We start from the raw sequence: 26,120 nt of genomic DNA on the forward strand, positions 1-26,120 counted from the left end.
CCCCGGCTCCCAAGCCCCCTGCATGGAACATGGGGAAACCCTGGAGTCAGACACACAGGAACCATCTCCCAGCTGCTCCCTGGAGGAGCCAGGGCTTCCGGGTCCTGACCCGCAGATGGGGCCACCCACCCCCACCCCAGGGCTGTGGCGAGGGCCCCGGCGGGTAGGCCCTGGGGGGAGCCGGGCCACCGCCCTCCCTGTCCCAGGCCCTCGGCCCTCGGGCAGCCACTGGGGCCTGGCCCCCTTGCCCCCCTGCGCGCGCTGCCCATTGGAGGCCCCGTGGCTCTCCCGCCCCTCCGCTGAGCTGGCCTGGCCTGCGGCCGAGCCAGGGTCAGGGCCCAGCCGGGACCAGACGCCGGTCCAGGTGTGTCCAGCACAGAGCTTGGGGCGGAGAAGCGGACACAATTCTTTATTACCTCTCACGGCCGCAGGGCTAGCCCAGCCTGGGGGCAGCCCCCCCGGAGGTGGCGGGCTCAGGCCCCGGGGGCCCCGGGAAGGCGGCGGCGGCGGGTCCCGGCGCCAGGAGCACCAGGCCGGGCCGCGGGCCGCCCGCCTGCGCGTAGCGGAGGGCCAGGCGCTCCAGGTGCTGCTTGCGCAGGGCCGCCTGGGCCGCGCGGTGCAGGGGCCGCAGCAGCGCGGGGGGCGGGGCGCCGGGGCCGCGCAGCAGGAAGTCGAAGCCGGCGCGGTCGTGCGGGTCGTAGAAGAGCGGCCCGCGGGCGGGGTCGGGCCCGGGCGGCCAGGCGTAGGGGAAGGGCAGCGTGAAGTCCTCGGTGAGCACGCGAATGGCGAAGTCGTCCTCCTTGCCCAGCGCGCGGTAGGCGCGCCCGATGCCGCGGAAGTGCGCCTCCCAGAGCTGCGCGTCGCCGCCGTAGATGTCCGGGAAGGGCAGCTCCTGCGGCAGGACGGCGCCTGCGGGGCCGCCCGGGACGTGCGTTAGTGACCGACCGACCGACCGACCGCCTTCCCTCTGTCTCTCCATCACCGCCCCCCCCCCCCCGCCCGGGACGTGCGTTAGTGACCGACCGACCAACCGACCGACCAACCGACCGACAGACCGACCGCCTTCCCTCTGTCTCTCCATCCCCCCCCCCCGCCCCCCAGACACCGGGCGCAGGGACAGAGGAGGTGGGATCGCACCCCCTCGCCCGGGAGGGCAGACAGCCGAGTCGGTGGGAGGACCCGCCACTAAGTCTTATCTGGGCCCTGTCCCCACGGCTCGTGGTTGAGCGTCGACCTATGAACCAGGAGGTCACGGTTCGATTCCCGGTCAGGGCACAGGCCCGGGTTTCAGGCTCCATCCCCAGTGGGGGGCGCCCAGAAGGCAGCGAGCCCTGCCTCTCTCATCACTGCTGTTTTTCCCTCCCCCCTTCCTCTCTGCGGTCAGCAAGGACGTATGTTAAATGTACATGTCGTCTGGGGGGAAGTCGGGCAGCTGCCCAGGCTGGCCGTGCAGGGCCTCCCCGCCAGCTCAGGGCACCAGGCTCATCCGCAGTCCAGGGGGGCCAGCCGCTCCCGGTGGGAAGTGGGTCCTGGGCTGCGCAGAGAACGGCTGTGGGACCGCCTCAGGGTCAGGCGGGAACCGGGGAAGGGCGAGGGCGGGGACGCTGGGAGGAGGCTGAGGGCATCGGGCCTGGTGGCCGGAAGTGGGGAGGAGCCCGGGTGAGAGGCGGGCTCCCAGCCTGGCACGGGGGACAGGGGGCCGGTGGCAAGAGGAGTGGTCCCTGTTGGACGCCTCCCTGGGGCAGGCTGAGGAGAACTGTGAGTCTCTCGGTCCCTGGGGGGCCTGGCGAATCCAGGGACCCACTCTCAGAAAATCACCTGGGTACGAACACAGCACTCTGCCCCTGGCAGGGGTCCCTGCGCCCTCACAGCCCTTCCACGGCCCAGGCAGCAGCCCAGCCCTAACCTGACTCTGGCCGGGTGATCCCTCCCCCGTGGCCAAGCACCTCTGGGTAATCTCATCCCCTTCACAGTGCACATGGGCGCCTGTGTGTGCCAGGCAGGCCTGTGCCAGGTCCTCGTGCACTCGGGCAAGGGGCAGGCAGCCCGGGTTGGAGTCCTACCTCCCGCCTGTGCGAGCCTGGGCTGGTTAACTGCCCGGCACCTCAGTCCCTCCTGCTGGAATGGGAGCAATCACAGGTCACTGCCGCCTCCCAAAGGAGAAGACATGGCAAACCTGCCTGAGGGTCCGAATTATTTTCCTAGCTCAGCCCCCAGACAGGGCCAGGGCAGGTGGGCTGGAGAAGCCACGTAAAGCACCGCGGACAGCTCCACGGCCCAGCAGGAGCCTCCACCCAGGGGCTGGAGGGCGGTGCCTCCGGGGAAACAGCCCATCCGGTCCACTGGGACGCCTCCTCCATGCCGGTGGGGAGGCAGGCAGGGGAGGGGCTGTGAGTGTTGCTGTGGGTGGGGGTGGGAGACAGCGGTGCGGAGGAGGGGAGTTGGTGGATGGGCCCCCATGAGAGGAGAGGAGAGAGCCCGGTGCATGGGAAGAGGGGCTCCCTGAGGCAGCCAGGGCAGGACCCAGGGCCCAGGGGGTGCTGGCAGGGCCGGGTGGGGGTGAGAGATGCTCTGATGCTCAGTGTGTCTTGAGGCTGGAAATGGCAGGCTTTCCTGGCCCCGGGGTGGGTGGGAGGGAAGAGAGGAGACACTGGTTTTCGGCCTGAGCGCCTGGCAGAATGGAGGCCCGTTTCCTGAGATGGGATTGGGGAGAGGGGGCGGCTGGGGTGGGGGGCCAGGGGTCTAACATGGGCAGGTGGGTGCCTTTTGATGGCCGGGGGGAGGTGCAGAGGCCAGCTGGCCGTGAGCCTGCAGTTGGGGTGGGGCTCGGCTGGGGAGGACACCCAGAAGGTGCTATTTTTTTAAATATATTTTATTGGTCTCAGAGAGGAAGGGAGAGGGAGAGACAGAAACATCAGTGATGAGAGAGAATCATGGATCGGCTGCCTCCTGCTCGCCCCACACTGGGCATCGAGCCTGCAACCCGGGGATGTGCCCTGAATGGGAGTCAAACCGTGACCTCCTGGTTCCTAGGTCGAAGCTCGGCCACTGAGCCAGGCCGGCGGCTGGAAGGTGCTGTTTGAAGCCACGGAGGCGGCTGAAATCACCCAGAGCCCGAGGACGGAAGCAAAGGCCCAGTCCCCGCAGCAGGTCGGCGGGAGGAGGGCACAGAGCTGCAGGGGAAGAACCAGGAGCCCCGCAGGTCCCGGCACCGAGGCCGCGGCCCAGGCTCAGGTGTAGCTGCTCTGACCACATGCCAGGAAGCAGGGCTGTCCGGGCGGGCGGGGAGCACACGGGAGGGTCCGAGGGGGCGGGGAGCACACGGGAGGGTCCGAGCGGGCGGGGAGCACACGGGAGGGAGCGAGTAGGCCCGGGAGCACATGGTACCAAGCGAGTGGGAGGCAGGGGGTCCACAACCTTTCGGGGAGTGTGGCCACCAGCGGGGAGCAGGGAAATCGGGGAGCTGGAGGGAAGTGGGGTCAAGGGGCAGGACACAGCAGCCTGGGGGGAATAAGATGTCCCGACTGGGGAGGTCGCAGCGGGGCCTGAGGGAGGCGGGGCCAGGAGGGAAGGCGCAGACCAGCGGGAAGGTGGCCTTGGCGGGAGCAGGGGTGGGTCGTGAGGACAGAGCCTGCGGGCGGGCGGGCACAGGGGCAGGCGGGCAGCCCCCATGGTGCCAGGAACCCATAGGAGTCCTCCTCCTGTCCCTTTAGTTTCTCATAAAAGAGGGAGCCAGGCCACCCGCTGGGGGGTGAGGAGAGAGGAGGGCTGGAGCTTGGAGCGAGACTGGACAGAGCAGGACCGCAGGGGCCCAGGCGCAGGGGCCCAGGCTCAGGGGCGCCCCGCAGTGAGGGGAGGTTCTCCCCTGAACAGGCCAGGCAAGGAGGAGGCGGAAAGTTGGGGGGTTGCCAGGCTGACACAGCACAAAAGCGAGGGCCAGGAGGGGGGGGTGCGGGGGTGATGATCACACAGAGGGGGAGAGAGGGAGGGGGCAGGCAGGACAGGGAAGGGGGGGGAACCTGCTGCAAACCCTGGCTCCTGGGGGTGCTGGATCCCCACTCGGAGGGCTGCCTGGGGGGACTCCTCAGAGTGGGGTGGGGGCTGCAGCATTGAGGAGGCCAGGACGTGGGGGGCTGGGGGAGGACGAGGCCCTTGAGAGGACGCTGGGGACTGAGGGCCAGTGTGAGGGGAACCACCGGGGTGATGAGGGCAGAGACCAGGACCCAAATTCCAGGCGGCGGCGGGAGGGAGGCAGTCTCAGCTGGGGGAGGACTGCCCCCAGTAGGGACCGTGGAGGGACTTCTGAGGACCCGCGCAGCAGGGGTAGGGATGCGGTGGGAGGGGGGCCGAGAGTGATCTGGAAGGAGTCCTGAGGAAGGCGGAGGCCCTGCCGGCCTCCAGGCTCCGGTGCCAGGGCTGCAGGCCGCCCACCTGGAGGAGGGACTGCTGGTTATGGGGTGGGGTCCAGGCCCCGCCCTGTCCTGCTGTGTGACCTCGCAGAGCCCCCCCCCAACATGCTGCCACCCCCTCCCCTCCGTCCCGCCCCCTGCCCCGCCCCCTGCCCCGCCCCCTGCCCCGCCCCCCTGCCCCAGCCTCACCGGGAGCAGGTACAGGAGGCGGTGGCAGACTTGCTTTGCCGGGGTCCCCGGAATAGGGGGAGGCCATGTCAGCAGCCCAGGGGTCAGGCTTATTTACCTGGCTGCCCAGGAGACGGGGGCGGGGCCTCCTGGGGGAGGAAAGAACCTTGCATTTAAAGGGGCCCCACCTGGCAGTGGGCTGGGCAGGGAAGGGGAAGGGAGATCAGCTGGGGCGGTGGCCTCTCCCCCACATCCCTGCAGCCACCCAGCTCCGGTGCCTGGCGGCTAGGAAGCCAGCGGGGGCGGGGGGCGGGGGGCGAGGGGGGGAGGGGGGTGAAGATCCTTTGTGACCTGGCTGAATTTCCATTTGTTACATGGTGTCACCACGTCATCGCTTTCCTCATTTTATCTCCGGTAAAGTGGTTTCAGCCGTTCGACAGATGGGGAAACTGAGGCTCGGGAGGTCATTGTGTTTATTTGCTGGTTGAATGGAGTCGCACCCCAGGAAGGGCTTACCACGCCAGGGGAGCCCGGCCGGTGGCCCAGGGCTGGAGTGTGGCCCACGACCCAGGAGGTCACGGCTGGCTTCCCGTCAGGGCACAGGCCCAGGTGGCGGGCTCCGTCCCCCGTGGGGGGCGCGCAGGAGGCGGCCGATCCACGATCCTCTCTCCTCATCGGTGTTTCCATCTCTCTCCCTCTCCCCTCCGCTCTGAGGTCAGTAAAAACATTTAAAAAATAAACCACCACCGAGGGAAACCGTTCCCTTCCGTTGTCAAACGGGCCGGCGTGAGATGTCAGGCCGCCTCTCCCAGCTGCAAGGGAGGCTGGGAAGGGCGGCCTCCACTGGGCAGCAGGTGCCCGGCCTCGGGCGGGACAGGAGGCAGCCCAGGAGGCCACAAGGCTCAGTTGGGAGCAGTGAGTGAGCCCGAGAAGGAGCGAGAGAGTCAGCCGGGGGCGGGCAGGCCCTTTCCCCGCCTGGTCACAGCCCACACGGGCCTCCTCCTCCCGGCCCGGTCCCTCCACCGCCGGGTTCCCTCCCCGCCTCCCTGCAGGGCAGGGACCGGTCCAGGCGGAAGCAGAAGGGCAGCCTGTGGGCCACCACCCTGGGGGAACGGAGGGGGGAGCGGAGGGTGGCCGTGCCCTGGGGGAGCGGAGGGTGGCCATGTCCTGGGGGAGCGGAGGGTGGCCGCGCCCTGGGGGAACGGAGGGTGGCCATGTCCTGGGGGAGCGGAGGGTGGCCGCGAGGACGGCCCAGCGCTGCCCACGCCGCCGGGATAATCCCTCCGGTGTTGCCACCGTCTTGCAGTTATTTTTAAAATCTCATTTTCAGAAAGTGGAAGAGAAAACCTCTCTCTGCCTTTCTCCTCTCCTTTCTGTGAACAGCTAGGAGGGGGAAGGGAGGAGGCGCCTAGAAGATGAGGTGTCGGGGCAGTGCGCCAGCTGGGGGCGTGGGAGGCTTCTGCTGACACTGGTGTCCCCTGCGCCCCCCCCCCCCCGCAGCCCCTACAAAAGGCTCCTCTGCCTCTCACACAGCAGGTGCTTTGTGGGCACCTACTATGCACTGGAGTCCAGCAGGGAGGGAACTCTGGGTCTCCACCTTCAAGGGGTGCAGTGTCCAGCAGGGAGACCCTGGTTCTGAGCCAAGGGCCAGGGGGAGCCCCAGGGCTGGGGGCCGGGGGAGGGGCATGGGCCTGGCCTGGGCCATGAGCAAAGGCCCCTGGAGGAGAGACAGGGCTGGGGAGCGCCCAGCAGGCAGCGTGCATGGCGGGCAGAGCAGGGGAGCCGGGCTGGGCCGGCAGGACCCCACTGACCCAGGGCCGGGACGGAGCAGGCCCAGCAGGCGGGTGCTCGCTGCCACCCCACGGGAGGCCCAGGGAGGGGAGTGACCCCTGGGCCGGAGGTGCTGGAGCCGCTGGCAAGCTCCCAGCGGAGCTGGAGGGGCAGAGACGGGGTCCCGGGCGCGGGTTCGGGCTGGGCTGCCGCCGGGGCAGCACCGGTGCCTGTGCTGTGGGCCGGGCTGCAGCTGGGGGGACCCCTGAGGGGCGGCCTGTGCAAAGGTGCGAGGTGGGCGCCCCTGGAGCTCGCCCAGGCCCACAGACTCCCAGTGGCAGTGGTGCCCACCCCTGAGCATGGGGTGTCAGGGTCCCTCCCACACACTCCGACCTGCTGACCGGCGTTCCAGGTTCAGGGGGGAGCGGTCACTGGGAGAGCAGTCTGTCCGCCCCTCAGCGTCCCCTGCCCGAGTCCTGCCTGGGCCCACAGCGCCATCTGCTGGCGGCGCGGGGAGGCGCGGGCAAGTGGGCCTGGAGGCCCCAGCTGGGCTTGTACCTGGGGAGGGCTTGGCACCATTGGGGGGCGGGGGGGGGGGGCAGAGGCAGGTGTGAGGTGCTCCCTCCCCCCCCGGCCTCATCCTCACCCTGGACCGGAGTTAGGGGCCTCAGCTGGAACCTGGCTCCACCACTGACTGCTGTGCGGCCTCCAGCCAGTGCCTGGCCCTCCCTGAGCGGCATCCCAACGCCAGGGTAGGGGTGAGTGTGCCCAGCTCCCAAGCTGCTGCGAGGAGTGCCCGCCGGGCCGGGAGCCCGAAGCCAGCAGAGGTGTGGCCCCCGTGCTGAGAGGCTCCTGGGAGACCCGCACCGCGGGCCCCAGAGGGACACTCGGACCCCAGCGTCTCACATGGCGAGAGGTAGGGCAAAGGGCACAAGGTCAGAGGCCACGGCGTGCCCCTCCTCCAGGGGCTGAGTCTGCCGCGGCGTGGACCGCGGCCCAGTGTGATGGAGCCACACAGAACCCTAGCTCTGCCTGGACCTGTAGTCGCTACCGGCTGCTGTGTGACAAACCACCCGACCTCAGTGCTTCCATGGCAGGCGCTTCCTCTCCACGATTCCCGGGCCAGGAGTCCGGCAGCGCCTACCTGGCCTTCTGTCTCCCGGCCTCTCCCAAGGCTGCAGTCACGGGGCTGCTCCGTGGGCCTCACAGGGGCAGCCGGGAGCCAGAGGCGGGGGGCGGGGCCGGGTCCAAGGCCACACGGGACACAGGTGCAGACACCCGCATGCAGCTGTGTGCAGAGCCCCAGGCCGGTGCCACAGCTCTGTCCCTGCAAAGGTGCCCTGGACGCTGGAACCATTGTGACCTCAGGGGTGAGGTCAGAGCTGGCAGAACCGGGGAGGGGGAGCCCAGAGAGAGGGCTGCCCCGCTGGCATGAGGACAGGGCCTGTGGGTCCTCCACGCCGCACCCCAAGATGGACGGGCAGCATTCGGAAACGCAACACAGCCACACCACGGCTGACAGGACGTCCTCAGCCCTGTCCCCAAGCCCTAGGTCAGCCAGTGCCGGGTCCAGGCCTGGGGGTCCCGGGAGGGGACCCGATGCCCCCTTCCCACCGTGCCCTGGCCTCTCCCTCTTTGGGGAAGAGCCTCCAGGCCTGAGCTGAAGAGGGCGTGGTCCTGCAGCCAGGGCAGCGGGGGAGGGATGCAGCCCTTGGCGGGCGGAGAGGCGGCTGGGAGGGAGGAAGCCTGAATTCAGCCTCGTGGCTGCTGACCGCTCGTGAGGGCCAAAGGCGCGGCCAGCCTCGTGTCCGTCCAGCCCGCACGCCTGCCGCTCTGGGGGTGGACAGAGGGCAGGCTGCCCGGCTGCTCCCCTTTATGTACATACACAGATTTCCATGTTGGTTCCAGAGAGGAAGGGGAGGGAGGGAGAGAGGGAGGGAGGGAGGGAGGGAGGGAGGGAGGGAGGGAGGGAGGGAGGGAAAAGCATCAATGATGAGAGAATCATCGATCGGCTGCCTCCTGCACACCCCACTCGGGGGGTCAAGCCTGCAACCCAGGCACGTGCCCTGACGGGAATGGAACCGTGAGCTCCTGGTTCATAGGTTGACGCTCAACCCCTGAGCCCCGCCGGCCGGACAAGCTTCAGCTCTTCAGGGAACGTTCCTCTATGGCCCTGGGGCCCCTCTGTCCTGCGCAGGCCCTAGGGGGAGCCCCACATTCCTCCCCTGCCCCCTGGGCCCCAGGATGGAGGGAGCACCCCCCCTGGGACACGGGGAGGCCCAGCTCCCAGCCCACCCCGGGCGGTTCCGGACCTGCTCTGGCCTGTGAGCCCCTCCCTGTGCGCCTCGCGCTTCAGTGGTCCTGGTCCGCCGCCCTTGTCTCGGGGCGGGTGTCAGCCCGTCGCCGCCTCTGTGTCTGGGTGCCTGTCGGGTGAGACACCCCGAGTCTGCAGCTGTGCTCTGGTCCCACTGTGTGTCTGTCGCATTTATCAGTCATTCGGTTCCTGTTCTCGCCGAGCGGTATTTCTACGGACAGAACAGTTTACGCGCTCGCCAGTTAGGGACATCGGGTGTTCGCGTGGGGCGATTACAAATAAAGCCACGTCGACATTTGCGGACAGATTTCGGGGTGAACCCACGCTGTCGTTGCCCTCGGGTAGGCGCCTGGTGCGGCAGGCTGAGCCGCGGCCAATGTTTGTGTAAGCGCCCTCCGCACTGGCTGCGCCCACCGGCCACGCAGGCGTCCCGTGACCCGGCCGCCTCCCCAGCACGCGGCCTGTTCCGCTCCCGCCTCTGCCCGTGCCCGCCGGCGGGCAGCGACACCCGCTGCGGCTTTGTGCCTTGCTCTCCTGGGAAAAGAGGCCGAGCTCCGTGTGGGTGTGTTTGCCGACTGCCGCTCTCCGTGGGTGGGATGTCCGTCCACCCCTCGGTCCGTACGTTGGCAGGTGGTTGGTGAGCTCGGTTTGTGTTGTGATCTTTGTGTATCGGGTCCAGGCCTTTGTCAGACGTGTGATTGGCCAGTCTTTCCTCCAGGTCCACCGCTGATCTTCTCGTTGTGTTGGCAGGTGTCCTGCCCAAGCAGAGATTCTCCATTCTGATGAAACCCAATTTTATGATTTTTTTCTTCTTCTTTTATGGATAGTGCTTTTGGTGTCCGTGTAAGAAATTTTTGTCTAAACCAAGATCATGAAGATGTTCTCCCTATATTTTCTCCTAGACGTTTTAGAATGCCACGTGTGACTTGTAGGTCTCTGATCTATTTGTATTTAATTTTTGTCCAGAGTTTGAGGCCTGAGTCAGGGTTTTTTTCCGTGTGTGTATCCAATAATTATAACACCGTGTGCTGGTCCTTTCTTAGTTGAATGGCTTTTGCACTTTATCCCCAATCAATTGGCCTTGTATGTATGCATCGTTTCGTGGACTCTGTCTGGCTCGATTTATTTATATTTCTATGCTTTCGTCACACCCTATCTTCTCTTCTACTGCAGCTTTGTAATCACTCTTGAAATTAGTCGTGTTGTTCCTCCCATATTGTTCCTCAAACTTGTTTCAGCCATCTCCATTCCTTCACTTTTCCATATACACTTTAGAAACAAATTGTTGGTTACTGCAAAAAAAAAAAAAAAAAAAAAACAAAAAAACAAAAAAACAAAATCCTCCTAGGGTTTTCATTGGAATTGTATTAAATATTTGCAGAAAATTGATATCTTAACAATATCAGGTCTTCTAGTCCATGAACATGGTATGTCTCTTCTTAGGAAACTCTCCTTCATGTTTTTCATCATCATTTGGTACTTTACAGTATGCAGATCTTGCCATTATTGATTCGCTGTATACCTAAATATTCTCATAATCTTTAGTGCTATTGCCTATGGTACCTTTTGTATTTCAATTCCCATTTCTTTATTGCTAGCTTATAGAACTATGACTGGTTTTTGCATACTGACTTTACATTTGCAAATGGGATCAATTCACTCTTTAATTTTAGTAGCTTTTTTGTATGGGGAACCGCAGGAGGATTCGGGGTGACATGACCTGACTTGTTTCTCATGTGGTGCAACGAGGGGGTGGATAAAATACTGCAAAACAAACTTTCTAATGTGCCGCTGCCCACCTGCTGCTGATGCCCTCTGACCTCCCCCCAGGACCCCACCCGGGATGTGCGGTGGCCAGGACAGTCTCCCATGGTCCTGGAAAGTCCCCAAGTTCATATGAGAGCTGGAGCCAGGGATGCCATATCCCAAACCCCCCATCCTACCAACTATGTCCCCCCAACACTGGCTGAGAAGTCAGGCCCTCTGGCAATGCTGCCAACTCAAGTGTCCCTGAGGTCCTAGCTGGTTTGGCTCAGGGGATAGAGTGTCAGCCTGGGTTTCGTTCCTGGTCAGAACACATGCCGGGTTGTATGCTCGGTCCCCATTGTGGGGCGTGCAGAAGGCAGCTGATCAATTATTCTCTCTCATCATTGATGTTCCTATCTCTCTCTCTCCCTCTCCCTTCCTCTCTGATATCCCATATAATAAAAGGCTAATATGTAAATCGACCAAACAGTGGAACGACCGGTCACTATGACGTGCACTGACCACCAGGGGGCAGACGCTCAATGCAGGAGCTGCCCCCTGGTGGTCAGTGCACTCCCACCGGGGGAGTGCCGCTCAGCCAGAAGCTAGGCTCACGACTGGTGAGCGCAGCGGCAGTGGCGGGAGCCTCTCCCACCTCTGTGGCAGTGCTAAGGATGTCCGACTGATGGCTTAGGCTCTGCGGGGAACAGGCCTAAGCCAGCAGTCAGACATCCCCCAAGGGTTCCTGGACTGCAAGAGGGCACAGGCCAGGCTGAGGGACCCCCCTCTCCAGTGCAAGATTTTCGTGCACCAGGCCTCTAGTGTCTGTATATATACCTTTTTTAAGAGTGTCCCTGAGGCTGCAAGACTTGCGCCCTCCTCCCAGGGCTTGGTCAGTCCACTGAACAGAAGGGTGGACGCCTGGAAGGATGTGATCCAGCCTGACCCAGACCAAGGCACCTTCAGTGTCCCCGCGCTCACACCCATGAACACACACAGGGCGCCCAGTGCATACACCCAGGAGCTCTTATTTGTTTCAGAATCTCCTCCTGCATCTCGGAATCCACAAAGGACCTGTCCTACCGAAGGGACCCTCAGACCTCTGCCCACCAGGACAGACCAGCGCACCCCCCCACCATCTTCCTGTGCAAGTCCAACATCAGCCAGGCGGCCCTGGGGCCCCAGGCACACAAGATGTTCTTGGAGAAAGCCTACAACGCAGGTGACCCCCGGCCCTGGGACTTGGTGCCAGCACTTTCCATCATGGCCCTCTACCCCAAGAGGTCCCGGGGATGAGGCCAGGGGAGTCCTCCCTCCAGGACATGGGGATGTCAGGGGTGTGGACACTGCAGCTTTCAGCAGAGAGCCCCGCATACCCTCCTCGGCCTCTTCATGCCTCCTGAGACCCCAGATGCCCCCCTGATGCTCCGCCTCCTCTCCCCCCACACCTTTCACACCTTAGAGCCTCCGCTTAGGCCTGGCCTGCTCCCTGCAATGCTTTCCCCTCATTCAAGGGATGACGTGCCCTAATCCTTCTAAACAAGGTTAAATTGCCACCTCCTTTGGGAAGCCAGTCTTGATTGCCCCTCCATCTTTGTCAGGGTGTATTGCCCCTGCCCTCTGTGTGCCCAGGGCCTTTTGTACAACCACGCCACCGAACCAACGTCCACTGATCTTGGGCATGGCTCCCAGGGCTGGGTCCTGACTCCTCTGTGAGCCCCACACACAGCCCTACAACCACCCAGAGCGAACATCATTGAATGTGCAATGACTGGATGGAGGGTGAAGGGATGGAGGGATGGATGATGAGTTTATGGATGGATGGGTGGATGGATGGATGGATGGATGGGTCAACGGGTGGGTGGATGGATATATTTATCAATGGCTGGATTGGTGGGTGAGTATAAAGATGGACAGACAAGTGGATGGATAGATGTATTGCTGAACAAACATAAGTATGAATGTATAGATGGATCAGTGGGTAGGTGGGCGACAGATGAGTACGGAAATGGATGGACAGAAGGATGGTTGAATCGGTGACTAGGAGGGAATACGCGTGCATTCCTGCCCCTTCTGTCCTGAGCCCCAGAAGGACTGGCTGGACAGTCAGGAGGCCCAGGACATGGTCAGTGCTCCAGTCCTCACTCTCCGGTCGCTCATTCCCCGCCCGCCCCACCGCCGACCCCTGGGCCTCCCACAGCCCCTCCGCCCTCACACCTGCTGCCCTGTGCCGTAGCCATCTGCTTCAAGATGCTCCGAGACCTGAACGGCTCAGACCCCATCCGCCTGAAGTACATCGTCAAGAAGGTCCAGAGCATGGCGTACAAAGCCCCCAACCTGGTGCTGGAAACCATCCACGACTACTTTGCCGACAACCCTGAGGTGGGACTTGCTCAGGCCACTCCCGAAAGGCACGGGGAGCAGAGGGGAGGGCTGAAGCCCAAGGCGGGCTCAACTCTTGGCTTCTCCGTACAGCAGCCACATGGTTTGGGGCAAGTCAAACTCCTCGTGTCCAATGGGCTGAGGGGGGGAGAGAGAAAAGTGCGCCAACAGGCGTTGACTGACCTGAGAACAATCTCATGATACAAATTTTATGATCCCCATAGATGAGGACACTGGGGCTTAGGGAAGGGAGCTGATTTGCCTAAAGTCACAGAGCCATCAAGTGGCAGAGATGGGTGCGTGGATGATGAGTGGGTGGGTGGGTAGGTGGGTGAGTGGATGATGATGGGTAGGTGGGTGGATGATGGGTGGGTTAGTGGGTGGGTGGATGTATGATGATGGGTGGGTTAGTGGGTGGATGGATGATGATGATGGGTGGGTGGGTGGATGGATGATGGGTAGGTGAGTAGGTAGATGGATGGATGGATGAATAGATGGATGATAGATGAATGGATGATGAATGGGTGGATGGATGGATGGATTGTTGGGTGGATGATTGCTGGGGAAGATGTGTGTGAGTGTTAATAAATGAGTAAATAAGTTACGAAATAAATAAACTGGCTTTAGAGATGAAATTCCATTAGCAGTTCCCTGAGGATAGGGACAAATTTTTATTCCTCTGTCTCTAGTTCAAGGCCTGCATACAGTAGGTGCTCGCTAAGTGGATGTTGGACAAATGGCCCAGTGCACCCACTTGGGATCTTTCCCTTCGGGCCTCCGCCCTCTCCCTCCCCCACATGTTCTCACTGGCAGCTCCCAGCTTGTCCCTGAGCCGCTGTCCACTCTGCCGCCCACAGATCTCCGACCGGCACAGGTTCCGGCTGTTCCACATTCTGGAGACCGTCATCGGGGCCAGTGACTCCCTGGAGGAGACCTGGGCGCGCGCCTTCATGAGACTGGCCCTGGAGAACATGACCAAGTCCACGGTGGGCACCCCGCCCCCGGCCTCCGAGCCGGGCTGGGCCTCCACTGCCCACCCCCGTCAGGGACCCCATCTCCGGTCCCCACGTCTGCCTCCCCCCTTTTCTCTCACCGTGGAGACACGTCCGCAGCAGCGTCTTGAGAAGGTTGCTGGGGACGTGCAGCTTGAGGCCACGCCTTTCCCTACATCTCTCTGTGTCTGCCCGTGGCCTCCGCGTTGGAGATGGTCTCCCTGCCCCCTGAGCGGCCTGCAGACTCTCGCTCTGTGTCCCCGGGGCCTGCCCCCCCTGGGCTGCTTTTACCACCGGCTTCCAGGTCCCACGTCCTGGTCTCTGGCTGCTTGGCTCCTTTCCTCCTTTTTCTTTTTCGGTTTTGTTTTGTTTTGTTGGTTTTTGTTGTTGTTTTGTTAATCTTCACCCGAGGATATTTTCCCATTGATTTTTAGGGAGAGAGGAAGAGAGGGGGAAAGAGAGAGAAACATCGATGTGAGAGAGACACATCGATGGGTGGCCTCCTGCACGCGCCCCGACCAGGGCCTGGGCGGGGAGGAGCCTGCAACAGAGGTCCGTGCCCTTGACCGGAATCGAACCCAGGACCCTTTGGTCCTCTGGCTGACGCTCTACCCACTGAGCCACACCAGCCAGGGCTGCTTGGCTCCTTTCTTTGTGGAAATGGCTCAGGTGCATCCGTGGTGACCACACGTCCTGCGATGCCCGTCCTGGGCTCCGGGACGCCCGTCCGCCTGGCATCCCCGGAGGCGCTGTCCCGGGCTCCCAACCATCATCTTGCCTCCCCTTTGCCATCTCCACCCTCCGCCCGCCCTGAGGATGCGCTGTTATCATCCAGCCTCCTCCTGAGTTTCTCCTCCGCGCCTGCTGTCTTTAACGTCCAAGGGTCTTGGTTTGCTCTCGGCACGTTCCCCTCCCCACCACGTGGTCCTCTCAGCCATGTCTGCTCTCATCTGGCAGAGGGTAGTAACGCGGGCGCTGGCTGCCGGGGTCAGGAGTCAGGGCTCTGACCACCCAGGCGGGCTGATGGGCTCGGGGCCCATGTGGAGTAGGCGTGATCCCACTGCCCCCTGCGCCCATGTCAGCTCTGTCTTCCTCCGGGGCCATCCGGGCTTCGCAGAGAAGACCTTGCCCTTGCCGGCCTGGGGGCTGGGGCCGGGAGGCGTTGGGAGGGCCTGGCCGCCAGGTGACCGCGCCTGCACGCCTGGGCCCACCTGCCCGCTCAGAAGCCTCTGCCCCTCCCGACACCAGCCTCCAGCCCTGGCTGGGCCTCCCAGGGTGCTGGTGGGGAGGGCCTCGAGGCGCCGGACCGGGTGCAGAGGCGCGGGAGACGGGGTGATGCCCAGACCCCTGTACGTGCCCACGCTTACAGCTCGACCCCCCACCTCCCCACCCCCACCCGCAGGAGCTAGAGGAGGCGTACCAGGACGCGGCCAGCAACGTGCTGGTGGCCATCTGCAGGCACTCGTGGCGGGCGGTGGCCCAGCACCTGGAGGCCGAGGTCCTGACGGGTGTGTTCCCGCACCGCAGCCTCCTCTACGTGATGGGCGTCCTGACCTCTAAACGTACGTCCTCCCGTGGGTGCTGAGGCCCAAGCCACCCTTTGCCACGCCCTGGCCTGGGGAGGGTGGGCAGGTCACGGAGAGACACCCAGGAGGGGGCTGGGCAGCAAGCATGTTCGGGGCAGAGGGCAGTGGGCGGCCGACACAGCACCCCACAGGGGAGCACTGTCTGGCTGTGCTGCCCACTCCGACCCGAAGCTGGGGCCTTGCTAGGATGAGGGCTCGGCTACGGCACGACAGCAACTGTTGACAGAGGACCTGCCATGTGCCAGGCTCCCTGCCATCAGGAGCTCACGGGGAGGCAAGTGCCAACTCTCAACGGGCACTCACTCACTCACTCACTCATTCATTCACTCATTCATTCATTCACTCACTCATTCATTCATTCACTCACTCACTCATTCATTCATTCATTCACAACCGTGGGCTGAGCTCACGACTGCCCGGCTGGGGAGGTCCTGGGCTGCCCTGGAGGCCACCAGGGAAGGCTTCCTGGAGGAGGCGGCCAAGTCTAAGCTGTGCCTTGAGGGGTGGGTAGGAGTTTGAGAAGGGAATTGGTTGGTGGCATCAGCAAGGGGTTGGGGGCTGTGGGAGGACAGTGAGGCCTCAAAGGTCATGCGTGGGGGATGGACTGGCTGAGTGGAGGTCCCTCTGTGCCTGGGGTGACCGCGGAGACCCCCAGGTCATTCCTGAAGCAGCCACTCCCTCTGAGGCCGGGCTTCCTGTCTCTCAATGCCCCCCACACACACCAAGCCTTGTTCTCTCACCGTCACGGGACCCCAGCCATTTCAAAGGGCCGTGCTGGAGCCGCCCCTTCCTTCACCTTGGGGAGCCTCAGGTGGCCTCCTGAGGTCACAGGGCAGAGCCAGCGGGGCCACAGCTCCAGCCCCGCTCTGGACCCCAAGCACAGCCACAGCCCTCGGAGCGCCCCTCCCCCCGGATCCGAGGCAGGGCCGTCACCCTGACTCCGCCCCGGGTCCGAGGACACGGAGTCTGTGCGTCAGGCCCAGCCCCCAGAGACCCCTCTCTCCCACAGAGGAGCTCTTCAACCAGGAGGAGAAGGCGTGCTGGGAGGAGTGGCTGACCAAGGTAGGGAGGGGCCCACAGGCCTCTGCAGGGGCCGCGGGGGGGAGGGGCAGCAGCCAGCGCACCAGCCTGGACGGGCACCTGCTCAGCCGCAGGGGGGTCCAGGGCAAGGACTCGACCACAGACATGGGCTGGTCCCTGGGGGATGTGGGGTTTGAACCTCGGCCCCTAAGTGCCTGGCACAGGTGTCCAGCACATACAAGGCCTCCCGCCCATCTTGGGGTCGGGCCATGCCTGAGGGGGGGCGGGTGCAGAGGCCCAGGTCGCAGCGGGCAGGCAGGGAGCAGCCCGGGGGACTGGAGACGCCGCAGCCCAGGTGTCCGCCGCCAGAGGGCCGCTGGGCCTGGGGGGAGGAGCTCCGGACTGGCCGACCTGGGTTCCAGGTCAAACTCAACCAATCACAGCCCGGCTGAGCACCTCGCCTGGGTTTTCTCACCTGCCACGCGGGATGGACCGGAGCTCCTGGTTGGGGGGGTTGGAGGAAAGCCCCCACCGGGCTGCGAGGGTCGTGACTGTCACCGCGGGGGCGGGGCGGCAGCGTCCTCGGGAGGCCGCGTTGGCGGCGACACAAGTCCTTACAGAGAAAGAGGACGGGCGCTCCCGCCGGTGGAGAGGCTTGGACAGCCTAACGCCCCGGTTGATCCCATGGGCCTCCTCCCGGTGCAGACAGGCCCTGCCCGGGACACAGTCACCCGGGGCCGTGTCCGTTCCCCTGGCTCCCCTTGTCTGGAGGCCAAGAGCAAGCAGGGCCCGTTCTCTGGGCAGAACGTACGTGAGAGATCAACCGCAGAGACGGGCCGGGGCGGCGGAGGTTCGGAAAGCAGCCGGCACCCTCGCACGCGGCCCGGTCCCGGGGAGGGCGCAGGCGACTCAGGAAACCAGGGCGACGGGGAGAGGGCGCGCCGGGGGCGAGGGGGTCCGGCCGAAAGCAGCGCTAAGGAAGGCATGCATGTGCGAGCCGGTGGCAGAAGAGCAGAGGCGTCCAATCTGCTCCCTGCGCCTTCACTTTGAGAAGCTCTCTCGCTCTCTCTCAAAAAAAACACAAACAAAAAAGAGCAAATTAAACCCAAAATCAGCAGAAAAGAAGTAATGAAAACTGGAGGAGGGCCGGGCCTGTGCGGCTCCGTGGATGGCGCCTCGGACTGCGCATGGAAGGGGCTCAGGTCTGATTCCCGGTCAGGGGCCTGGACCTGGGTCGCAGGTGCGATCCCAGCCCCGTCGGGGCCTGTGCAGGAGGCAACCCATCGATGAAACGCTCTCACGTCAATGCCTCTCCCCCTCTCTTCCCCCCTCCCCCCTCCCTCCTTCCCACTCTCTGAAAACCACTGGGGAAATGTCCTCAGAGGAGGATTCACACCAACAGCAAACACAAGAGGAGGAACCAAAGACAGTTTCTGCAGAGACAGACAATAGGAGGGCAGAGCCCGGGGCAGGCGACTCCGAAGGACTGGCAAGGTGACGAGCTCCTTGCTGGGCTGGCCGAGAAAATTAAAGCCACAAAACACCAGCGTGGGAGAAGCAGCAGGGCCCACGTGCCTTCCCGGGGAGACGGCCATGATGGCACAGGCTCCAGCGAGAGGCCCCTGGACAGGACACAGGGACCCAGCCGGCCCAGGGAGCACGGAGAGTCGGAGCCGGCCCGTATCCGGGAACCAGAGTCCGGTCACACTCCTGCCCACCAGGAAATAGACTCGGTGCCTCCCTGGTTAGTCCATCACGGTTAAGGGAGAAAGAACCCAATTCTGCACATTTTTTAAATGTTTTTATTGATTTCAGAGAGGGAGAGGGAGAGAGAGATAGAAACAGAATCCTTGATGAGACAGAATCATCGATCGGCTGCCTCCTGCACGCCCCCTACTAGGGATCAAGCTCACAAGGCAGGCATGTGCCCTTGCCCGGAATCGAACCCGGGACCCTTCAGTCCACAATCCGATGCTCTATCCACTGAGCAACACCAGCCAGGCCCCAATTCCGTACGCTCTCAGGAGAGGGAAAGGGCAAGAGGACGATGGGTCAGGCCCGAGGCGCCGGGGTGGCCCAGATCAAGGGAGGCCTCAGCCCCGCCACCCCATCTGCTCGCAGGTGGCCTTCAAGTCGGCCCAGTTCCTGAAGGTGGACGTGTGGTCCAAGGAGCTACTGTGGGTGCTCACCAGGCCTGACCGGACCTTCCAGGAGCAGGCCCCCGAGAAGGTGGGCCCCGCCCCGCCTGCCCTGCGCAGCCCCGCTGCCTGTCCATGGGATGCACGGCTGTCTCGAGGCCCCAGCCCTGGAGGGAAACGGGAGGACCGCAGGGGTGGGGGGCACAAGGGAGAGGGGGCGTGCTGAGCAGCAGGACTGCAGGCCACACCCCGAAGCCCCACTACCAGGCAGGTGGATGGTCCACAGAGGGTGGCATAGGAGCCCGGGCGGCTGCCAGGCGGACGGGGTGGACAGGAAGCTGAACCCTCCCCCAGGCCTTCCTGTTCGTCTTCTACGGGCTCATCCTTCAAGCTGAGGACGACAGCGTCAGGGTCAGGACGCACCTGGGCACCCTCCTGGGGACGTCCCACCAGTGGCCAAAGCAGAGGGAGGTGAGCACCCAGCTCTCAGCCGGCCACTGGCTGAGCCTGACCCTGGTCACACCCTGAGCCCTGACCCTGGTCACACTGACCCTGACCCTGGTCACACCCTGAGCCCTGACCCTGGTCACACTGACCCTGACCCTGGTCACCCTGAGCCCCGCCCCGTCACAGACTGAGCCCATCACACTTGGGTCCTTCTCCGCTCACACCTGGCTCCTGGCCCGTTCTCACCTCTGGCTCATGCCAGCTCACAGCTGGAGGGGGGGGGGCAGGATTACCCGCCTCCAGGATGTCGCCTCTGCCTCCTGCCCCCCCACCCCACTCCAGACCCATAAGAGAAACCCCCACGGGGCTGGGTTCAGAGGTGCAAATCCTAAGGGTCTGCGGGGGTGGGAGGTGGCTGTCTGTGACCTCAGACAAGGTCCCTCCCTTTCTGGGCCTCACTTTCCACACGCCCGTGAGGGGCCAGCCTGGTCCTGGACTCCACGGGGTGACCTGTCCGCCTCCCCCAGGGCATCGCCCTCACGGTGGGGCTGACGGCGGTCCGCCACCTGGACCACGTGTGGGCCGCCCTGGAGCAGTTCGGCCGCAGCTCGCCCATCAAGTGCAGCCTGCACAGCTTCTCCCCGAAGGTACCGGCTCGGGGTCGCGGGGCCTGGGCAAGGGCCTGGACTCGGGCCCCGCCCTCCGGGAAGCCCTGAGCCTCCCACGGACCCCCTGGGGCGAGTGAGGGGCACCAGCTCTGAACCGCTGTCCCGGCCTCCAGTTCGGTTCAGACCAGCCGCTAACCAGTGATGGCGAACCCATGACACGCGTGTCAGAGGTGACATGCGAACTCATTTTTTTGGTTGATTTTTCTTTGTTAAATGGCATTTAAATATAGAAAATAAATATCAAAAATAGAAGTCTTTGTTTTACTATGGTTGCAAAGATCAAAAAATTTCTATGTGTGACACAGCACCAGAGTTCAGTTAGGGTTTTTCAAAATGCTGACACGCCGAGCTCAAAAGGTTCGCCATCACTGCTCTAAGCACCCCTGCGGTGGGACCCCCTGCCTCAGTTTCCCCTCTGGAATCATTCCCTCCTCGCTGGCCAGCTGCTGGGAGGCGCTGGGTGACAGCCCCCGTGGCTGCGGTGGCCGCTGTGCGTTTAGTAGTAGCCCTTGGGCCTGGGCCTGGCCCGAAACAGGAGACAAGGGCCATAGGTCATGAGCCCGGGGGGACGGACGGAGACACCCCCGATAATTCCTGGGGGCAGAATCTTTTCTCCCTATTTTCCTACCGAGGTAAACTGAGACCTGCCCCTCAGGGTGCCTGGTTCCAGTGCACTGCTAGGACCCGGGAACCTCCCAACACTGCTCCCCGCCCCCCAACAGGGTCAGACTTCGGAGGACCTGCGGTGGAAGTGGGCCAGCAGCACCATCCTCCTGGCCTACGGGCAGATGGCGGTCAAGGCCAAGGCCCACATCCTGCCGTGGGTGGACAACATCTTGTCTCGGATGATCTTCTTCTTCCGCTATAGCTCCTGGGTAGGTCCGGCGCCCGGGCCGCCCCCTCCCCCTCCGCAGTGCCTGCTGCCATGCCTGACGGAGGCTCTCGCTCTCTCCTGCCCTCCCCGCGCCCCTCCCCCGGCTCCTGGCCTGACCGGCACGCCAGGACGAGACCCTGAAGCAGAGCTTCCTCACCGCCATCCTCATGCTGGTGGGCGCCGTCAGCCGCAACGGGGAGGCCCAGAGCTACCAGTTCTCCCAGATCCCCGAGCTCTCCGAGTGTCTGATGGTGAGCGCCAGGCCTGGGGGGGCAGGGAGGGAGAGGGTGCCCTCCCCCGTCAGACCAGCTGGGTTCCTTCCTAAGAGGCACCGCTGAGGGAGGGCTGGGTCTAAAGCCTGCACAGGCCGCTCTCCGGCTTTCCCACCTGGAGGCACGTCCATGCCCCCTCTCCCCTCGGTCCTTCCTGGGTCCCTGAGCTGGCCCGGTGCGCGCCCTCCCGCCTCCCACCCCCCTCACATGCCCCCCGCACACACACACAGGGGACACTGCTGAGGCCCAGACAGGCGGCTCTGTCCGTTCTGCTTACACCAACCCACATAAAAGCAGTCATTCCTCTAGAGCAGTGATTCCCAACCTCGGCTGCACATTAGAATCACCTGGGAATCTTTTTAAAATCCTGATTTCTGGGCCTCATCCTCCGGAAATTCTGTTTCTTTGTTACTAATGCTGTGGCCTCACCCCATAACAAAGAAACAGAATTTCTGGAGGATGAGGCTCAGAAATCAGGATTTTAAAAAGATTCCCAGGTGACTCTAATGTGCAGCCGAGGTTGGGAACCACTGGTCTAGAGCAGGGGTGGGCAAACTTTTTGACTCGAGGGCCACAATGGGTTCTTAAACTGGACCGGAGGCCGGAACAAAAGCATGGATGGAGTGTTTGTGTGAACTAATATAAATTCAAAGTAAACATCATTACATAAAAGGGTACGGTCTTTTTTTTCAATAGTTTTATTCATTTCAAACGGGCCGGATCCGGCCCGCGGGCCGTAGTTTGCCCACGGCTGGTCTAGAGCATGGGCTCACAGAACACAGGTTGTGAGGACACGCGCGCGCACACACACACACACACACACACACACACACGTGTGGACAATGATGGGCGTGATAATGGCAGCGTTTCCTATTGGCTGAGCGCCTTTCTTCACGCAAAACACGTGGGCAACAGAGCCCTGACACCTGGGAATACACTCGGCTCCGAGCAGCTGGGGGACTTGCCCGAGGCCGGGCAGCGGCTGCGTGGGCCGCCGGCACCAGGCAGGGCCTGTCTGACCTGAAGTCCGTGTTCTCGTCCTCTTAGGGGGGCAGGTCAGCATGCGGGGGGTGAGGAGCTGGAGCACCCTCCTGGGTCGCGCGCGTGCCGGGCACTGAGGTCTCAGGAAGAGATCAGACTTGGGGTCAGGACGGGGCCGGCCCCGGCGTGCGTGACAGCCCGCACCGGGGCCTTCGCAGGTTTTGATGGAGAAGGAGCCCAAGGACACGCTGTGCACGCCGACCCGCCAGCAGGCCATCCACATCATCAGCAGCCTCTGGTAGCCCCAGCGCGCGCGGGGAGGGGCCGGAGCCAGAGCCCCACTGTCAAGGGCGAGGGTGGCCAGGGTGGCTGAGGATGGGCGCCCCACAGAGACCAGAGCGGCGGGCCCTGGGCACAGAGGGCTGACCCCAGACACTCAAGGTCAGAGCTGTCACGCGCACAAGGTCCCAGCCACGGCCGAGTCTAGAGCGGGTTCCAGCCGTTGGAGGACAAACTACAAAGGGAAACTGAGTCCAGACTCCAGCCAACATCTCGGGGAGGGAGGGAGCGTCCGGGATCCCAGCACAGGGAGAGGTTCTGACTTAGGTCCGCCTGCAGGCAGGACAAGGGGGGCCCTGGCCAGGACAGGGTGTCTGACTAGGACGCGGGGGCTGGGGAGCTCTTTGCTGCGTGCTCTCCGACTGCAGTGGACCCAGCAGGCAGCAGCCAAGCACCCTGCGGGCCCACCCGCACCTGGCAGGTGGCAGGGAGGTGGGCGGGCCTTCCCCAGAGCGCAGACCAGGCTCAAATCCCAGGGGCGCAGCCAGGGTGGGGAGATACCAGGCCGCCCTGTAAAAGGTGGCAGGGGCGCAGGGCTTGCCCAGTCCCTGCTCCCAGCCGGGTGGTGAGTCCCTCACAACCCCTGTGGGCGTCACCTGCACAGGGACCTGCCACAGGACTCCCAAGGCTGGGGGGCTGGCGTGTCTCCGGGCAAAGCCGAAAGGCTGGAGGGGAGGGGATGCCTCAGTCCGTCAGGGGGGTGAGAAGTGGGGAGGGGAGGCGCTGCTCCGGTTGCGGGCTCCTGGCTATGCTGGCAGATGCCCCTTCCCAGCCCCGCGCCCTCCTCACCACCTCTGCCCTCTGCACAGTAAGCTGAGGCCGCCCCTGAACCTGGAGAAGAAGTCGCGGCTCCTGACCGTCTGCCTGCGCAGCGTGCTGGCCCTGCCGCTGCTGGACGTGCTGGAGAAACACACGTGCCTCTTCCTGGAGCCGCCCAACATCCAGGTGCGTCCGCCGCCTCTCCGAGGGCCCTGGGCAGGGGTCCGCCTCTCCCAGGGGCCCCGGGCAGGGGTCCGCCTCTCCCAGGGGCCCCGGGCAGGGGTCCGGCTCTGCCTGCTGCTCTGGAAAGGCGCTCTGCCTTGGAAGGGCGCTCGTGCTAACTGAGCCCCTGCTACGCCCAGGCCTGGGAGCTCCCAAGGGACCCAGGGAGAAGGCGGCTCTGCCCCTGGGGGCTCCGATGGAGGATGGGCTGAGCCATTCCTGCGGCCCCTCCCCCCTGAGCACGCCCTGACGAAACAAGCGGTAAAGAGTGGGGGCCTGTGTGGGGGACCCAAGAATTGGAACCAGATGCAGACTTGCCAGGACCCCTGCAAAGTGGAAATGCAGGGCTCGTGTTTACAGTCCACTAAGCGTCCCATGACGGCGGCAGAGCAGTGGGGGGCACCCGCAGGCCTTCCCAGGCCAGCCTCTGCGCTGCCCTCCCGCGGAGCCAGCCCTGCGCGAAAGGAACTTGCCTCGGCCACTGGGAAGCCTGTGCCCTTGGGCCGGCCACACCACCCTCCTGCCCAGCCCCACCACCTGCCAAGTAGGGTGGGCAGCCCGGCCGGGGGTCAGCAGGAAGTGGGCACCCCTAGCACTGAGAGGCCAAAAGCACGCCGCCCCGCGCAGGCCTCCGCCTCCAGCCGCCCACCGGGCGTGGTGCCACCTGGCGGCGTATCGTCCCACACAGAACCTCTACAACCAGACCGCGCAGGCGCTCGACCAGATGATGCAGACCTTCATCACACAGAACCCCACGGCGGAGGAGCTGCACTTCCTGCTGTCGGTGAGGGGGCGCCGTGCGGGGCGGGCGCCGGCAGGGCTGGGTCCCAGGGTGAGCGAGGAGGATGGCCCAGAGGAGACAAGGTGGACCGGGCTCCTGAGCCTGGCTGGTAAACCTGCTCCTGCCAGGGGGCGGGGCCTGAGCCGCGGTGGGCGGGGCCTGAGCCTGGCTTATAGAACAGCTCCCTGCCAGGGGGCGGGGGTCTGAGCCGCGGTGGGCGGGGTAGGGAATGAGGGCGTGGCCTTGCTGTGGTGGGCGGGGCCTGCGGCAGGGCGGAGCCTGGCCGGAGATGGGTGGGTCCCGGGCTGCAGCACCCTTCCTTGCCCGCCCCAACCACAGCATCTGTATGTGTGGCTGGCGTCGGAGAAGGCGCACGAGCGGCAGCGGGCTGTGAAGAGCTGCATGAGCCTCCTGAGATTCCTGAGCAATAACCTCTACCTGGACGTGAGTACCCGGGCCCCACGCCCCACCGCCTCTGCCGTCCCAGCCAAACCGGCCCCTCCCAGAGCCTGCCAGAGCTCTCAGGGTTCAAGCTCCCTGTGCCCTGCCACCCACACGGGGTGGATCCCTGAGTGCCCTGCGGTGGCCAGGGAGACCCCTCTTTTCATAGGAGGAAGCAGGCTGGCGGGGGCGAGGGGCAAGATTAAGGAAAGTCCGCCTGGCTGCGCCCTGACCCTTGACCCAGGAGCCTGGGCTCCCGTCAAAGACCCTGGAAGCCCCACCCTGAGTTGAGTTTCTTCCCCGGAGGGACACAACGGGGATCGGATGGAGTGGGGGCTGCTAAGGGCTCCTAAGATGTGCGGCCTGCCCCAGACGAGGCTTAGCAGTTACTGCCCAGGGCACCCCCATCCCACGCCCTCCATCCATCACGACCCCCATCGGTTCCTGGGTCCCAGCTGAACCCCCATCTGTGGTGCTGGCCCCCCGGTTGAATGGACAGCAGCCCGTGTTCAGGGAGTGAGTTGTACTTGGTCTATCAGCCAAGATCAGCACTAACTCCTTAGGGAGCCTCGCCGGAGATAAGGAAATTAGTTCCTGGGCCTGATGCCCGGAGGGCGCCTTCTCGGAAGGCGGGGCGCTGGGCCTGGCCTTGGGGAGCGGGGTGGGCTCTGCCGGGAGCTCAGTGCAGACGCTGCCAGCTCCCCACGCGGAGGAGGAAGCCCCTCCAGATGGGTTCAAAGTGGCTTCAATTTACTCGAAATCAGTTTCCACAGCGCAGAACGCAGTCGGGGATGAGGCGAGCTCGCCTGGGGCGCAACACTCTGGGGGCACCACACTCTGGGGGCGCCAAAACACTGCAGCCAAGATCAGTAACATGTAAACGCGATGTTTTAAACGACCACCGTCTCACACGGTGGTGGCCCGGTGGCCGGTGGCCGGCTGCCTGACACCCAGGTCTCCGCAGTGAGGTGCCCTCAGGGGAGCGGAGAGTCCCTGGCTGTCTTTGTTTACAGCTTTGAAGCTTATTTCCAGATGGGGTTTTCCTGGTCACGCTGATGTTTCTAAATAGCGCGTGAAATGTGATTTCTCTTGCTTTCTGCGTGTGTGGGCCATCCTTAAAGTTCACCCCAGCCCAACCCTGGTGCTGGGGTGAGGGCGGGGCAGGGGGCTCCGTGGGTGGGTTCTGCCATCGGCCCCCACTCTCCCTGCAGCCGAAAGAGGACTTCAAGCGGCTCGGGCAGCTGGTGGGCATGCTGGGGATTCTGTGCCAGGACCCCGACCAGGCCACCCAGCACTCCAGCCTGGAGGGCCTGGGCCACCTCCACCAGCTCCTGGTACACCAGAGAGGTGAGCTCCCACCGGCCAGCACCGCGGGCCACCTCACCACGGGGCCCACGGCCACCTCACCACACCTCTGCTGATGCCGCACCCCTGAACTCAGCTCCCCCCAGCCTGCCCCAAACCTACCTCTAACCCCAGAGAGGCCCCCAGAACCTCTCTGAGTCCCATCCCCAAACTTGGACCCAGCCCTGACCCTGCCTACCAGCGACCCTAACCCCCGCCTGTCCCAGCCTAGTCCCCAAGCCCGTCCTTGCCCGCACTCACCCCGCCCACTGCCCCCCGGCCTGCAGGGGCTGCGCAGGTGAAGGAGCCGGTCCCCAAGAAGCTGACCCCCGCCGGCCAGGACGAGGCCCTGCTCTGGAGCAGCGGAGACCAGAAGGCCGCGCCCCCCGCACCCCGGGCGGCGACGTTCCCGAAGGACCAGCTCTTCCAGCTGAGCAGCCACCAAGTCACCAAGGTCAAGGCCCTGA

General features: G+C 64.0%; 2 protein-coding genes across 2 annotated transcripts in view; one reads left to right on the plus strand and one right to left on the minus strand.

Annotated features, from left to right (window-relative positions):
* Positions 1-433: 433 nt before the first annotated feature.
* LOC308533131 (uncharacterized protein C8orf90) lies at positions 434-4,665 on the minus strand (the record flags this gene model as incomplete). The annotated part of the gene is made up of 2 exons (XM_081110945.1): positions 434-909; positions 4,599-4,665. 2 exons carry the CDS (start codon positions 4,663-4,665, stop codon positions 434-436), a joined length of 543 nt encoding a protein of 180 aa, XP_080967071.1.
* A 9,059-nt stretch (positions 4,666-13,724) lies between these two features.
* The window catches only part of LOC308533161 (maestro heat-like repeat family member 5), a 30,019-nt gene continuing 17,623 nt past the window's right edge, over positions 13,725-26,120 (plus strand). The window contains exons 1-14 of the mRNA XM_081110985.1: positions 13,725-13,775; positions 15,184-15,343; positions 16,377-16,429; positions 18,509-18,616; positions 18,880-18,996; positions 19,500-19,619; positions 20,369-20,515; positions 20,643-20,765; positions 21,986-22,065; positions 22,916-23,051; positions 23,776-23,871; positions 24,208-24,312; positions 25,521-25,656; positions 25,941-26,107. Coding sequence (XP_080967111.1) covers positions 13,740-13,775; positions 15,184-15,343; positions 16,377-16,429; positions 18,509-18,616; positions 18,880-18,996; positions 19,500-19,619; positions 20,369-20,515; positions 20,643-20,765; positions 21,986-22,065; positions 22,916-23,051; positions 23,776-23,871; positions 24,208-24,312; positions 25,521-25,656; positions 25,941-26,107 — 1,584 coding nt within the window. The 5' untranslated portion in view covers positions 13,725-13,739. The remainder of the gene's footprint in view (positions 13,776-15,183; positions 15,344-16,376; positions 16,430-18,508; positions 18,617-18,879; positions 18,997-19,499; positions 19,620-20,368; positions 20,516-20,642; positions 20,766-21,985; positions 22,066-22,915; positions 23,052-23,775; positions 23,872-24,207; positions 24,313-25,520; positions 25,657-25,940; positions 26,108-26,120) is intronic.

This window comes from Myotis nattereri (assembly GCF_964212035.1).
Source record: "Myotis nattereri genome assembly, chromosome: 17".
In the NCBI taxonomy this organism is placed as follows: domain Eukaryota; kingdom Metazoa; phylum Chordata; class Mammalia; order Chiroptera; family Vespertilionidae; genus Myotis; species Myotis nattereri.